A 15,158-nucleotide genomic window follows, 5' to 3' on the forward strand; every position below is an offset into this window, starting at 1 on the left:
CAAAAAAAGAGCAATACTTTTCAGCACCTCATTTTACTGACTCTCATTGTGCGAGACGAATCGCATTTCACCACACTTTCATACTAATCAGAACGTAAACTTAAGAAGTTTTATTTGTCAGTATAGCTACCCCGAGGTAAATCTTCGTCATGCCCTTCCAACGAAATTTTTTCAAATCATAGCTCACATTTGGATGCATTGTTCATACAAATTTGCCTTTACTTATACAATATGCTCCAATTTACGTTACAACAGGAATAAGTAGCCATAACGACTTTGTTCATGGAAACCTTCCTCGAGATTTTCCAACTTACCATTTTACCTATCTAAAGGCCAGTGCATTCAAGCTGAGTAGAACGGATTCGAGAGAAATGCTCAGTGCAGCAGAGGATTGTAATTTTTTTCGTCCTAGAGCTTGCAACTTGTCTTTGACTCTATTTGTAACATTGTATTGGCAAGGAGGTGGTGATTATGATCATAAGAGAAGACTCATACTTGCGAGCATTTGGAGTACCGCCATCTTTAAGCTCCGATATTGAAATCAAGCTTTTAGCAGCTCCTTACTTTACATTTTCTCGTCTCAAAGACATTTCTACTCTTTAGGCGGAGCTGGTGGCTCTGGTAACTCACGTAGATTACTTCGAGAGACACGAACCACTTTGGCTTGTAAACATTCTTTGCTAGTGCTAGCCCGACTTTGAGAGGCTCGCAAATAAACCTTGGCAGTCGCTAGATCCTTCATTAGCTCATCGTTTGCATCCTCAAGTTGCTGGATGCGACGTTGCAACTGCCGTTCTCTCTCACTATCATAGTTTTCATCTTCAGAACATTGTTGCTGCTCCGTTGAGTACCGAATCAGTTGTTGTAGTTGCGCTTGCATCTGTTTAGCCTTCGCTTTGTAAAACACCACGTGCTTCTCCAGGTCGGCAATGTATTCATCCTTCTTTTGACAACGCACGATGAGCTTCTGCCACTCACTGTCACTTTCTCCGTTCGCTTCGTTGGTCGGCACAAGAACTTGTGGTTGCATCCTTTTCATCTGCTCCAGGGCTTCTGCACTCTCTTGTTGTTGTGTGGCTAGTCGTCGATCAAATTCGGTACGAGCTACCGCCAAACCACTTTCCAGCTGATTTATCACTGCCTCACGCTCATTGAGCAATCCTTGCAATTCATGAACTTCACTATCCATATCACTCACTCGCATCCTCAGTCGAGCGAGTTCGTCCAGACATTTAGTCATTACGGAAGCTACAGCATCTGTATCGTCATCTTTGTCAAGCTTGAGTTGCTTCACAAGCTGGTGTGCAAGACTCTTAAGGGGAGACTTTGTATTTGCAGCGTCCGAGCGTTGCTTCATTGCCATTAAATCGTTTCGTGCAGCTGCCAACTCTGCATCTTGGAACGCAATGTGCGAGTCCAAGTCTACAATCAACTCTTCAAGATCCTGAAGTTCTTGCTGAGCTTCTGTATCCAAGAAATCGGCCTGTTCTTCTCGCTGACGAAGTTTGTCTAGTTTTTGCTCTGCACGAGCTCGTAATTTTTTTAGTCGCTCCAGCTCTCCGAGCGACTTACTTTCCACCAGCATTCGTTCATCAAGCGCACGAAGTGACTCAGACAGATCCGAAATACTTTCGCGTACACTTACGCTCTGACGCAGTTTTTGTAACTCAAGCGCATTTACACGTCGTGTCGCTTCACTTCTGCTCTGTTCAGCCACTTTCTTTTCCTTTAGTAAATGAACCACTTCACGTCGAGTCGTATGATACTCAATTAGCTGATTGACACTGCTTTCAAAGGCAGCGAATAGAGTCTCCTTGTTAATTGACTCCTTAACGAAAGATTTCCTGGCAGTCAGAGGCCGCTCCGACCTCTTCACTTCTGCTGCGTCTGTTTCTTCACGAGCTTTTGTCGGACTACGACATGGCACTGACGAGCTAGAGTACCTCGACTTTGAGTCCTTAGCTTCTCTACAAGCATCGTCAACCACAGAGTGTTCAAATGTTTGGTTCTCACGCTTTAGCGTCTCGACCGAGTGTTCAGCCTCGCTAAGTTGACGTTCGTAGGTCTGCCGTTCCAAAGCCCAGCGCCTGGTCGATTCTTCGCGGGCGTCCAGCAGCTCCTCCTGGTCATCAACACATATACAGCATGTAAATATTTGATTTGCTCTGTACAGAACAATTTCCTTCTCACCGTACATTCTTCTTTTGCAGCTCTTCCAATTTCTGTTGAAGTGCTGTGATAGTGCTCTCGAGCTTTTTAATCGCGTCGCTTGTTTTAAGTCGATGGTCTGACAAGTGGCTACCTCTAATACTACCACGCGAACTTCCCGTAGCATCTCCGTTTCTCGATTTCCGTGGTGCAGATACAGATGGATAGCGAGATTCTTCGATTGGTTCATTGTCAGTGTCCATAACCACCTTGTCGTCATCTCTGCTGTATGCAGTGCTGCTTGCACAGCGAGAAAAAAGCCCACGCGAACTGCGACTTGTTAAGGACGAGCGAGAGCTTCGGCCACCAGGGGACGGAGTGTTTGTACGGCTTGAGCTTTCCTGTTCATTGCTGTGACCCGAACCGATACCTTCACTGTTGGACCACATCTGACCGCCTCGCTCAAGCTCCTGCACACGCCGAATGAGTTTCTCATTCTTACATTTGGCTTCTAATAAAAGTGCTTGCTGTTTTTTGATATCAGCATTCTTTTTCTCGAAAATCTCTTCGTCACGTGTCAGATTGGTTTTGGCTTCCCTGAGTTCATGACGGAGTTGCTGGACTACGATCGATTCGGGCTCCTGTTGAGAAGTTGTGGTTGAATCATGTTCGTGCGCAAGTCGCTGCGATGGTGAGGGCAGCAGTTTTCTAGCGCCGAGAACGCTGCAGTTTGCTGTCTGGATTGATGTGTTTAATAGCTTCACGATCTCATTTAGCCGTTGCTGAACTGGACGTCCTAACGACTTGATCTCGCGCTCCATCACCACCAGTAGTGTAGCCGCTTCCCTTGAGTATGAACGCATACTTTCCACGGCATCTTCATACAACGTCACACACTTGATGGCATGTCCAAGCTGACAACTTACCTTTGCCAGCTCATGCTCACTTTCTGTGCTTCTCTCGTGGTCCAAATTCGACAGATGTGTTTGTGATAACAAATCTGACGACGGCGTCATTGTCTTCTGCAACTGAAGTTGTGTTTGAAGGTTTGCAATCTCCTCTTTCATGCGTGTCATAGCCTTGTCATTGAGCAAACGCTCTTCCTCACTAGCAACACGGTCATTGACAATTGGTTTGTTTTTTATATTTTTCGCTCGATTCGCATACTTCAGTGTGTTTAAAGTCTCTTCAAAGCTCACACTAGCTGGACTGACACAAGCAATCATAAGCGTGCGAGAATTTCCTCCTAAACTGTCTTGCAACAAACGCGTCAGCTTAGAGTCTCGATACGGTACGTGAATAGAGCCACCAGCAGTTCCAACTCGGCGTTTATCGTCTCCAAGCGCACTGATCACATTTCCCAGTGCTAAAAGCCCCTGATTGATGCTCACGGATTCTTTAAAGCGATTAGCTACAGCACCTGTACGTTTTGCGCGCTCAGAGCCCGCCAAATCAACAAGGTGAAATTTTGAGAAACGTCTCAATCCTGATTTAGCATCACGCTGCTCGAGCAATAGCGTGAAAATGGCGTGTGACCGACTTGAAAGCTCGTTCATCAGCGTGCTGCCAGTCACACGCGATGTGCCTCCGACAATAAAATGTCGAAAAACAGCCTCTTTTGAATCAGCGGGTTCCGATTTGACACCAGCAACCACGATATTTCCTTCACCGTCTTCACGAATTGCTAATTGCTTAGACAAAGTCTCGGGATGAAGCAGATCTCGAAGCTCTTCGTTGTAAATTTCAACATATTCTACTCGCAAAGTGTGGTCACATCGATGTTGATTATCGCTACTTTCTTCTTCCAATTGTAACTTCTCAAAGACCGCCGTGATCACCTATTTTAACGATAATTCATACCAGCTTAGTTATTGATCCAAAAAAGAGCTTGTACGCTCTTACGAACGTACCCTTGGAATAATGCCCTGCAAGGTTCCTGTCTTTTCCCGGCCCCTAGCATCTAAACCAGCTCCAGCCATTGTATACGTTTTTCCCGTTCCTGTTTGGCCATAAGCCAATACAGTGGCATTATAGCCAGCTAAAAATCCTTGGACCAACGGCGCCACACATTTATGATAAGTGTCCTATCAAAGTAAACTCAACCAAATCATCTTTTTGAACCCTTTATTCAATGTGAAGACATACCGCTTGAGAGCTTGTAACACCAAGCACATTGTCAAAAGTAAAAGCGCGATCCTTTCCAACAATTAGCTGTTGAGGACCATGAAAGGAATCAGAAGTAGATGATAAGCCGTGAAAAGATGACGCGAATCGAATACAACTCTTGAGTTGCTCTTGCTTTTCTTTTGACGTAAGCGGTCGTATGCGCACACAGACTTGAACCGAGTCCTGCTCTTCAATACGTTCCGGACGACTTCGATCGGCAGTCATGAATGATTCTCAATTTATAAGAGGTGCTGTTATGTGAGAAAGGTCTCATGGAGCAACAAGATTGGAGAAACAAGCGGTTGGGAAAGACTGGTCATTTTGTCGTTACAGTAGATTGGCGTTGAAGGAAAAACGCTTTTTATTTTGAATGTCTTTCAAATTATAAATATTGGGTGAATTTCTGTAAGTATCAGATCGTATGGGCTAAGATTGGTAAGTTATGATGCAATGTCGGTGGACACGCGTGCTATACGTGCAATGCTCGATCCGCACCGGAAAGCATTCAAAATACTAACAATGTTAGAATTAACATAAGGCGTGGTAGACTGAATACTGTTCATACGTATAGATCGCAACCGGGTTCTTTCTCTTATTCTAGGTTCACTATAATTTGCTTACTGATTGACTTCGACCAATAATCAGTGGTGAATCCAGCCATCATCATGTCCGTCATTTCATTAGGCAATATACAACCATTCAGTGATGCAATAGAGACTGTATGTTTCTGAAGCGGGGCTGCCGGAGCTCTTTCGCCTAGAGAAGGTTGGTTAAGGTTGGTTACCGTCGTTCTATACTTAAAACCAGTACGAGTGTAGCGAATCGCGATCCACTTACTCGAAGAGTACTTACCACCTAAACTCAAGGCTAATTAACTCTCCCGTTTAAAATGTAATCTGTATTTTCGGTTTTAATTGCGGCAAAGCCGCCTATATCTAAATCTATAGGTTTTCTTATCTCTACAGTAAAACCTAATTAAATGTTTAACTACTGGCTGTTCCAGCCACGTACTGACTTGTTGTCTAAGTGTAGCCTGATCGCACCATCCTGTGTGACGCACACCCTTCATACCAAGGTACGTTAAACCCAGTTACACTCTCCCCCGTCAAGATTATGAACACATTTATCTGTTGCCTCGAACGAGGCTCGCGTGTCTACGACACCAGGACCTTCGTCACGAATTTTTGCTCAGTGATCCCTGTGTCGAAGACACGGAGGACACCTAGCCTCGTTGGTTTCGAGGACGCCCGCGGGCAGAGTCCTTCTTCGTCTCCTGCAAGCGCTGCAGCTCCGGTCAGTACGTCCGAGGCTTCCAGGGAAGCGCAGCCCAAGATCTCGCAACCGAGTACCCGAGCACCGCGCCGCCACGGGCAATTAAATACATTGATCCTTGCTTTAATCTTGCGGACGCCGTGTCCGTTCCCTGAACTCTCGACTTCCGGGGGGGTAGCATTACCAATAACCTTGATGAGGCACTGAAGCAGCAAGTGGATACTGTTCGTAGGGCGGATCTCATGCACGCGCATCCACGATCGGTCCTTGACCCTCGAATGGAGTACGGCTTCCGCTCGACGGATTCCGCTACAAAAACGAAGGACGCGATCACTCGATCAATGGCGTCTACGTGGTCGGACCCCCAGCCACTACACAAGCTGAGCTTGACGAACGAATGCTGTCCGAGCTCGCTTTTTGGCCCCTCAAGAAATTTCAACAGATAGGTACCGCACTCGACTTTCTGCCCAAAGAGTAGGCGCTCCTATATCTGCGATACGGACGATTCCTGTGGTGCTCGTCCTTGGCAAAACCGCTGCAGATGACGAAGAGCTCTTTGAGCGATGGGTGCAGCGGTATTGGAAACTTTCCTCGCGGTACAACTTACAGTTGAGCTATAAGGAGGTGGACGCGCGTGCGGAGCGCTATCTTTGGTTTGATTTTGCCAAACTCAAGATGTGTCGCCGACTTTCGTCGGATTGTCACCCTGCGATGTATGGGTTGATATCTCACGCCCCCGTGAGCTCTATGGTCTCTCACACGGGTGACTTTGCGACCGCAACAGCTTGGTGCCATAGCTTGAGATAAGCCCATGGTCCTTTGGCTTCCCTTGCTATTGCCGAGAAGCCCAGAGCGTACGACGACGCGGAACGTCATGAACCCTCTGATCAAAACGTTCAGAACTTCTGGGCAGTCGAGCCAAAGTAGCACATTAAAGTATCACAAGCTCTCGAAGTCGGGACATCCCCGTCACTTTACATATAACTGGGTTTGACCCTGTAGACGACGTCGATCCACTGTGCGGAAGACCTTGAAGCATCTTGTGCACCGACTGCCTCATGTTAAAAATTACCACGTTCTGTTGGAGCGGCTGCTAGCCGTCGAGCAGACGAATGCGTCACTTCGTGCAACGGTGGAGCGCCTGGCACAATTGAAGATGAAATTCGTTGTACCCCGTCCTTGAAACCAGTTGCTGGTCCAGTTTCTGGATAGCCGAGCGCCTGTAAGCGCCACCCCGGCGGCAACGCCTCCGCGTTCACTTGCGCCGGATCCCGGCACGAATTTGGCAAGCCCACATAAAACACCGGGTACTTTCGAAAGGTTGAGCGTATACGCAAGGCAATACTTAGCCACAACCTGAAAAGGTCTAATTTACCGTGGAGAGAGCTTGGTCTTGAAGACAGCAGAAATGGCATAGGTAGGAAGGGCTATCGCATTCCATATAAAATTCACAACATTTCCTCTGCTATATTTTTTCTACATGTCGTGGTTTTCAGCCATCGCATCGCTAACGTGTCGTAAGACACTCAGTCTGGCAGACAGGAAGCCATCAACATATGTATGAAGAGTGAGGGGGCTGACATCAGCTAGCCGTTTGGCTGTCCTTTCCCCACCAAACCTTGAGCCATGGCTTGGCGGCGACAGCGGTACGCAAGAATGAATGAGCCCGTTTGCGTCGAACGGTTTGTAGCCGGTAGGCGAATCTACTGCATTGTTCAGAGTGAGCTCTACAAGTGGCAGCATAGCGCTCCAGCGCCTCGGCGTCTCAGCGCTGACACTGAGAAGGACGTCTTCAACGACGCGGTTCACGTGTTCAGTTTGGCCATCCGTCTGCGGATGTTCCGCTGTTGACATAACCGACTTAGCGCCCAGTTTACTGAAGATTGTCGACCAAAACTTCCCAGTGAATCGTGGATCCCTATCAGCGACAATTGTCTCCGGTAGCTCATGTTGTGGAAAGACACGGCACACAAACAGCGTCGTAATACCGACACCGTCGATGGTGGTACCGCCGCAAGATGAGCCATCGTACTTTAACGGTCCACAGAGACCACTACACTCGTGTTGCCTGCCGAGTCCTTCGGCAGGCAAACCCAAAGTCCAGACACATGGACTGCCAGCACCCGGAGGGTACCGATTAACTGACTAGCGGTGCTGCCGAATTCAGAAAGGGTTACACCTCTCATACATGTGCTCGTCCATTTGTACAGCTTGGGCCACCAGTAGTGGCAACTCACCAAGCAGTACGTCTTCTCACGACCGAGATGACCAGTGAGTGGGGTATCGTGGGCTTCATTGAGGATACATTAATTCAAATTCTCATCATAAGGAACCGCAATTCGTGGCGTATCCGTTGGATCGATGCTAAAATACAGCAGTCCGTCATTCAGCGAATATCGGAGCAAACGTGCGCGCAAACGCGCGCACAATTATTTGTCCGAGTTTCTAAGCTCCTTGCCCTCGAGGGTCTGTAGCAGCGCTACACACATACCATCACCCGCGTATGCGGCGCGGATCAAATACGTCACTGACGATGTCACCGTTGGGACTTGAGCAAGCTCGTAGCCCGGCCATCGTGACAACGCATCAGCCAAAGCATTCTGCTTTCCTGGCTTATACTTCACCACGATTTTTTTGTGCGAAGAATGAGAGCCAATTGGCCATCCTCAGCGAGAGTCGACGAAAGAGTCGCAGAGCGTAAGTGCGCAGGATCTGTGTAGATCACGAACGGCTCGAAGACGTGCAGATGAGCCCTAAAATTGACAGGTACATACTTCATCGCAAGTAACTCCTTGTCGTGATCCGGATAATAATTCTCAGCAGCCCGAAGTTGGTAAGATTCAGCCGCAATCACCCGATCTCGCCCCTCAGCGTCTGCTTACAGCAGTGCACAGCCGATGTCAAAGTCCAAAGCGTCACTGAAGACACTGAAAGATCGATCAAGGTCTGACAACGCAGTATTGGTGCATGTGTTTGACCTCGTCAAAAACTTCCCAATGCTCGGTGCCCCAACACCATTCCGCATCCTTTTTAAGGAGATTGAACAATGGCCGTGCAATTACTGCGTAGTTTTCGCTGTGCTTATGCAAGTAGTTGGCAACACCAATCCACTTGCTGAAGTCCTTTTGATGCTTTGGAATCGGCTAGTCCACAATGGCCTTGACCTTTGCGGGATGTGCTCGAATGCCACACTTTCGGATGAAGCACCCTAAACAGGGGATTTCTTTCACGCCGAAGATACACATGTATGCATTAGCAAATAGCTTTCTCGTACTCGAGCACCGCTCTTACATGGACGACGGGTCCTTTTCATCTGCCCCCTTGCTCCGCACGACTGTGACGAATATGTCGTCGAAGTGTGTCCGTGCATACGGCCGGTGGGGCCTGAACAACTGCGTCACAAGAAGGTTAAATGTTGCTGGTGCATTTGCCAGCCCTTCGGGCATCACCAGCCACTCCTAGAGCATCCAGATCGAAGTACACTTACTCTCATGAGCAATTGGTAATATCCATCGATCAATACGAGTGCATTGTACTGTGTATAGCCAACCAAGTTGTTCTGGATAGCATCCTTCCTAGGAATCGGCATCTGTGCCGGAATGTTGGCAACGTTAAGCTTACTGTAAGCGAAAACGATACGCCACTTGCCGTTCGGCTTCCTAAAACAAAACGCGGGTGTCGAATGGGAAGCTTGCATTCACGCATCATTTCTGCATCGGGCTTCACACGAAAAAGGCGTTAATCACGTCACATTGATCCTTGGGTAAAGGCCATTGTCGTGTTACGCAGTATTTCCTTCTCGGAACCAGGTCGATCTCATGACGCACACCTCGGCCTTGAGGTAGGACTGACGGCGGGATCTTTGGGATGTCGTCTTGGAATTTCCTCACCAAAGGATAATACGCATCCGAGGGATTCTTAAGAGTCAAAGATTCACTTCTTCTGCTAAGCACCTTCTTAGTGCCCTCCAGGACAGCTTTATCCAGAAGCGACGACGAGTTGATTTTCTTTTCCAGTCGTATAATGAGCACTTCGGCTAAGTCGCCTGCTTTCAAGGCACTGCCAACTCTTCGAGGGTCATCTCGTCCGGCTCAAGAAGAGCATATACCGCAGGAATAGCCTCAAGAGTGGCGTCTCCTACTTCCTCCCCCGTCATACCTTTCAACGGCTGTATAGCTGTGTACTATCGTCTATGGAAGACACATCCTGGGTCAGGGACGACGCCCAGCGTCTTGCAGCTTGCATTTGGTGTCGCCGTCGCTCCTCTTTAGAGGCTGTAAGTCTCAACAAGACCAGAGGGGACACGCACTCAGCGTCGTCCAGTGTTAGCCCCACTTCTTGCTCCACCGGAGCCTGATATAAACGATATTCGATGAAGAGCTGCTAGCTCCGCAGTCTTCGTACAGTAATAACGTACCACTCCATGCGCATCTGAAGGGCCTTGCCCAAAATGCCTCGAACGTCATCCGACCATGCCACTCGTTGCCTGCAACGAGTGCTTCGAAACTTGAGGACTGCTCACTGGATTATGTGTCACTCCACGTGCATCATTGGGGCCTCGCCCTCGATGCCTCGGCCCTTGGCCGACCATGCCACTCAAGCATGCATCGACTGCTCCAATACTTTAGCAGTGCTCAGTGGATTCATGCCACTTCACGTTCAGCCCTCGAGCCATGCTCAGGACTCCAGTCCAGAACACCTTTGGTGTTCGACAACTCGGATACTCCGATAACCAGCACATTTACCGTCCGATCAAGTGCCGGCGCCAATAGCGTTTTTGCCTCCTAGCAAAGGGGGGTTGGTTAATGACCCACCAAAGCTCCATCAGGAGACGTGCGCGTAGCGCCCAAGGTCTTCAACCTCCAATCAATCCATTGCTCATGGTGTTCCAAGCATGCCATACCAAGGATAAGGTCATACATTACATCCAAGTCTAAGACTAGACAGCGTTCCACGCTGTCAAAATCAAGGAGCTTGACACCGGGACCACAAGGACCATCGGCACAGTGACACATGTCCCCATCGCTAACATAGTAGTGACGATGTCACTCAAATGCGCTTTCAGCGGCCAGAATACAGCTGACTTCCTTCCATCGTGGAGCGCCGAGCGTAATTGCCCGACGCCTCGAAGTCGATCAGAATCTTCCATGGCCTCTCAAAGATCTTCACGGTTGCTTCCACGACCAGCAAGCTCGGTTTGCATACACGTTCTGTGTTCTAGAGCACGTAGCTCTTCGGAGCTGGGCACTGCTGACCTCTACCTCTTTATGGCTCAACAGAACTCAGTTTCTCCCTGTAAAGCTTCCGCGCTTACTAAGTGTTGTCGTTCCTCCGCGAAGACTGGTACAAAGCAGGCCGTCGGTTCGATGAACCATGACGTGCCGTGCACAGGGAACAACCAGTCCGGAGATGATGGGTGTCTCCACAGTCAAACACCGTCAGGTCTTCGAACGCTGCTCGGCAGCTAGAGGTATGCCTCCGTCCTCAGCATAGTAAAAAATTAAAGATATTTTAGATATAAAGCTGGGATCCATCAGCTCAGTCCCGCCCGATGAGTTCTGTGGGTGCTGATCCAAGTCGTACTTACTTAAAAATGCTTCTACAAAAGAAGACGGGTGCACCTGAATGATTTTCATTCTGACCACACCGGTGCGGAGGCATTCCAAAAGTCGGTGATCGCCCCTACTTGTGCACGATGCGCGAGTCTGGGGGGTCGACATATGTACATGTTCAGCCGAATGTACATCGATGTCGCGAAGATCAAGGCTTAATTTGTCAGCACTTTGATTGGCGACACATGCTTGAGGTTTGTAGAGCTGGAATTTATAGTATAAATCGAGCTTTCGGCCGCATCACCCCGAAACAAAAAAGGCTTATTACTCGCGAATATCATTGAGCGCGCCATGTTTACAGCCGTTCGATGCATTTTCTCAATCTTGCCGTTCGATGCTTGACTTCGCGCCTTTCTCACTTGTCTTGCCAGGCCGGCAGGCTTGCTAAGTAGTTACTCGCTCTTGTAAACGCCACTACCGTCAGTCCTGAGCACACGAAATTGGCAGTTAAAGTTCTTCTCAGAAAGCGCATGCGATGCTCCAGCTTGATCGCTGCTTGGGCCTTGGTACGTCCAGAAATTTAACGAGGATCGATACCCACTCAATCTTTCGGTCTCATAGTTTCCTTTATATCCGAACAGATTACGCCTTCAACTCGTTCAATATATGATTGTACCCCGGAACACTTCTTGAAGTGCGCGTTCTTCGTCTGAATCGCTTAAGCACACGTGACCCACACCACCTACCGATAATCTGTCAGCCGAATGTCAGATCTAGGCCTAAGCGCCACCCTCTCAATAAAGGCGCATGCGACCATTGTTAGAAGCGCGCATAACCCCTCATACGCAACTCTACTATCTCCCCTGCGACGATTCTTCAGCTTTGCTGCCAAGACCGAGCCAACCAATCCAACATCGACTTTTGCATCTTGTGGGCCTGTAAACGAGTATGTTATGTGACACATTGTCATGTCGAACAGGATTTCAACAGTTATGAGGAAGATGGGCGCTCGTTTGTCATCCTCGTATTTGAACCCGTATCTTCTCTGCTGAAGCTTGCCATTTGACACGTTAAATCATGCCAGCAACAACGTAAAAACGACCTCGGTTAACCGGATAACTCGTGATTTTTCACACGCGGTCACATGAAGTAACGCACTTTCGACCATCGTGAGTAGTAGCGTTTCTACGTTGGCAACAACGCACTGGTCTTCACACTTACAAGTATTTTTGAAATTTTCTCACCATCGACGCGACTTCTGCCACACCCACCATCCACAACTTGTGCTGGGCTTAGGTACCTAACTAAAAGCTTATCAGAAAGTTAAGTTCTAAGTTTAATTTCATCCTGAGAGAAAGATGGATAATCTATTCTCTAGCTTGATTTGTTGAGTAAATGTTTTCTAGTAAAAAAAATTGTACTGCACAGCATAAGGCTAGTCTTTTCTTTACGGAGTCCTATCACCCTCCTCCGTAATGAGTTACTAATCAAGAGACTTGATCGTTATAAGCTTCGCATGATACAACAGTATGATGAGCGTGCACATCATAAAAACGAACGTAAACCAGGCTCCCTTGTTTAAGGTAGAAATATTTGGTACGCTATTGCATCACTGAATTTGTGTTAATGACGTAATGGGATTACAAACACGATGACAGTTGGTAATTGCGGACTAGACATTGGTCAAAGGCAATCAGTATGCAATGTATAGTAGACATAGTAAAGGCGACAAGAATGTCTTGGATGTCGCAGAGGGCTGCAATTTAAGAACTAAAATATATGTTCAGGGTTCATTTTACCTCTCAATGCGCACACCCCATATTAAGACGTCATGAGCCCGATGACTGGTTTTGACGGTGAGCCAAGCTTGCCAATTCCGTATGTCTCGACGACGACCACGAAAGTGCCGTGGCGTCTCTAGCGGTGGTGCGAGGCGGAGCAACAATCCAAGACATGAGTACGCCAACGCTCAAATACTAGCTACCGTCGTCATCCTCCAAGCGCGGATTGCGCAGATTAAAATCACACGGCTGACGTGGTGAAAACAAGCGGATGATGGGCCTGATTGAGCCCAAGGTGATTGACTCTGCGCTAGACAACGATCATTATGGTGTATCGATACCTTCAAACAATCGTCGCATTCAAGGAACGAGCCAGTCGCCCAAGTTTGCAACAGCATGGAGCAAACCAAGACGATATACTATTACAATATCGAGAGCCACAAGTATGCGGCGGCGCAAGATTACGCGCGTCTGATGGCATCGGAAGCGCAGCGAGCAATGCGGGTACCTGGTACCGGACGAGTGCTAACGAAGAGTAAATACCCGCAAGTTTGATGGCATCGAGCTTTTCAGCGGCTGGGCTCCGTTTTCTGGGCTGGAAAAAATGTTTATGCGCTAGATACAGTAAAGCCATGCGGCATGTTTCTTCAATGATCTGAAGACGTGAAGACCGACCCACGAGGCCACTACTTGAGTGACACGACAGAGCGTTATAAAAACAAGCTGGTCGATACGTGGTGGTGTCAGTCTTCTACGCTTTTACAGTTCGTGGAGCAGCTGCATCAGACGCTCAAGCCCACGATCACTGCGCCTCAAACGATTAAGCAGCAAAGTAATCCCAAGCAAACCTAGGTCAGAGCATGATCTCTATTTGGGCTGTGAACGTGGGGCGGTGTGTGCTCGACAACATTGGGCAATGCATCAAGGGGTTGCCTACGACGTCCTTGTCACAACCATAACACTTGCACGTGTCAGTGCGTGGCTTGCTCTTCATGATTCCAGCTCAATCGATTTTTCAAATGCGCGAGCTCTTTAGCTGGAGCTACATATTGACTTGGCTGAACACTTTGGTCAGTATACCTTGACGAAAGGCCAAACTCAAGAACGTGTGGTAAAATGATATTACGCGGATTATAGAAGTCGAAGCTATCTTTTTGCGAAATGTGGTGCAGTTCCATAACAACTGATCAATGAATTTGAGCCGAATCGTGGTGCTTGGCGCATAGTCAGATAACATCATTTTGTGATGCGCTGGTTTCTCGCTGTACACGCATCCTGATTGGTCCAATGCTTTCTTTGGCTCAGGCCCTTTCGATGAACATATTGCCTTGATACATGACTCAGATTGGCAAGGAGCTTGTGCACGCCCGTGCTGCCTAGATAATGCCCTTCAAAAATTTCTCCTTGAAGGATGCACGCAAGCGTTCGCTGCCTTCGCAACATTAAACACCTGACCGGTTAAGCTCTAACGACAATTCTTTGCTCTGCCAGCATAGTGCTCGTCCTTCGCGAACACTCGTTATTGTGACCACACCGAGGCGGTACGGTTTTAGTACAAAGAATACTATCGCATTTTGTTTTATCACATTTGCGGTAAGTTGCGTGATGTTCTCTACAAAAAAATAGATTATTATATATTCAATCTTATTTCAGTACTTTTATGAGCTAGCCAGTACAGATTTTAGTTATATTATGGTTTTGGTACTTGAATAGTTTAATTTGAGGTCCAAAAACATAATTTTTAATCATTTAATAAAATCCATGACTTCAAATCTAATCTAAATGAAATTCAAAATTGAAATAGCTCTTTATTTTGTATCGACATAACTCAGTGATGCCAATGTTTTGAACCACTGTTCTAGAGTCATATATGTTAGTTGAGTACAACAGCCAGAGTCTCGTGGTTTGTGTAACAATTGCTCAATGATTTCGGCATTAGAAAAGATATTTTCGAATGAATTTTTAATGCAACGCCTAAATATAAAGGAAGCGCTTAACGGGACATCATACGTTATCACATATCTCCACATCAAAGCATACCCACAAAGTCTGTTGCAGATATAGCCTTTTCATTAACCTAAATATGTTTACACGTCATCGAGATCAACTCCATACCCATAATATGATTAGCTGGTTGCAAAGGCTGGATTTGTAGTTGCTGACAGGAGTAAGTTGAATCACATATGTGGGTAATTAGGTACACTTTGTTAACGACGCGGAGTCAAGCAGCAATCAAGTG

The 15,158-nt window shown here is 47.4% G+C and overlaps 1 protein-coding gene across 1 annotated transcript; it reads right to left on the bottom strand.

The window, feature by feature from the left end:
* Positions 1–322: 322 nt before the first annotated feature.
* On the bottom strand, positions 323–4,539 carry PHALS_05738 (kinesin-like protein; the record flags this gene model as incomplete). Its single annotated transcript, XM_024723031.1, has 6 exons — positions 323–434; positions 496–559; positions 631–2,122; positions 2,196–3,986; positions 4,059–4,232; positions 4,294–4,539. The coding sequence occupies 6 exons, from the start codon at positions 4,537–4,539 to the stop codon at positions 323–325; spliced, it is 3,879 nt and encodes a 1,292-aa protein (XP_024574048.1).
* Positions 4,540–15,158: the final 10,619 nt, after the last annotated feature.

The sequence above is a fragment of the Plasmopara halstedii genome, assembly GCF_900000015.1.
Source record: "Plasmopara halstedii genome assembly, contig: Scaffold_291, whole genome shotgun sequence".
Taxonomy (NCBI): Eukaryota; Oomycota; class Peronosporomycetes; order Peronosporales; family Peronosporaceae; genus Plasmopara; species Plasmopara halstedii.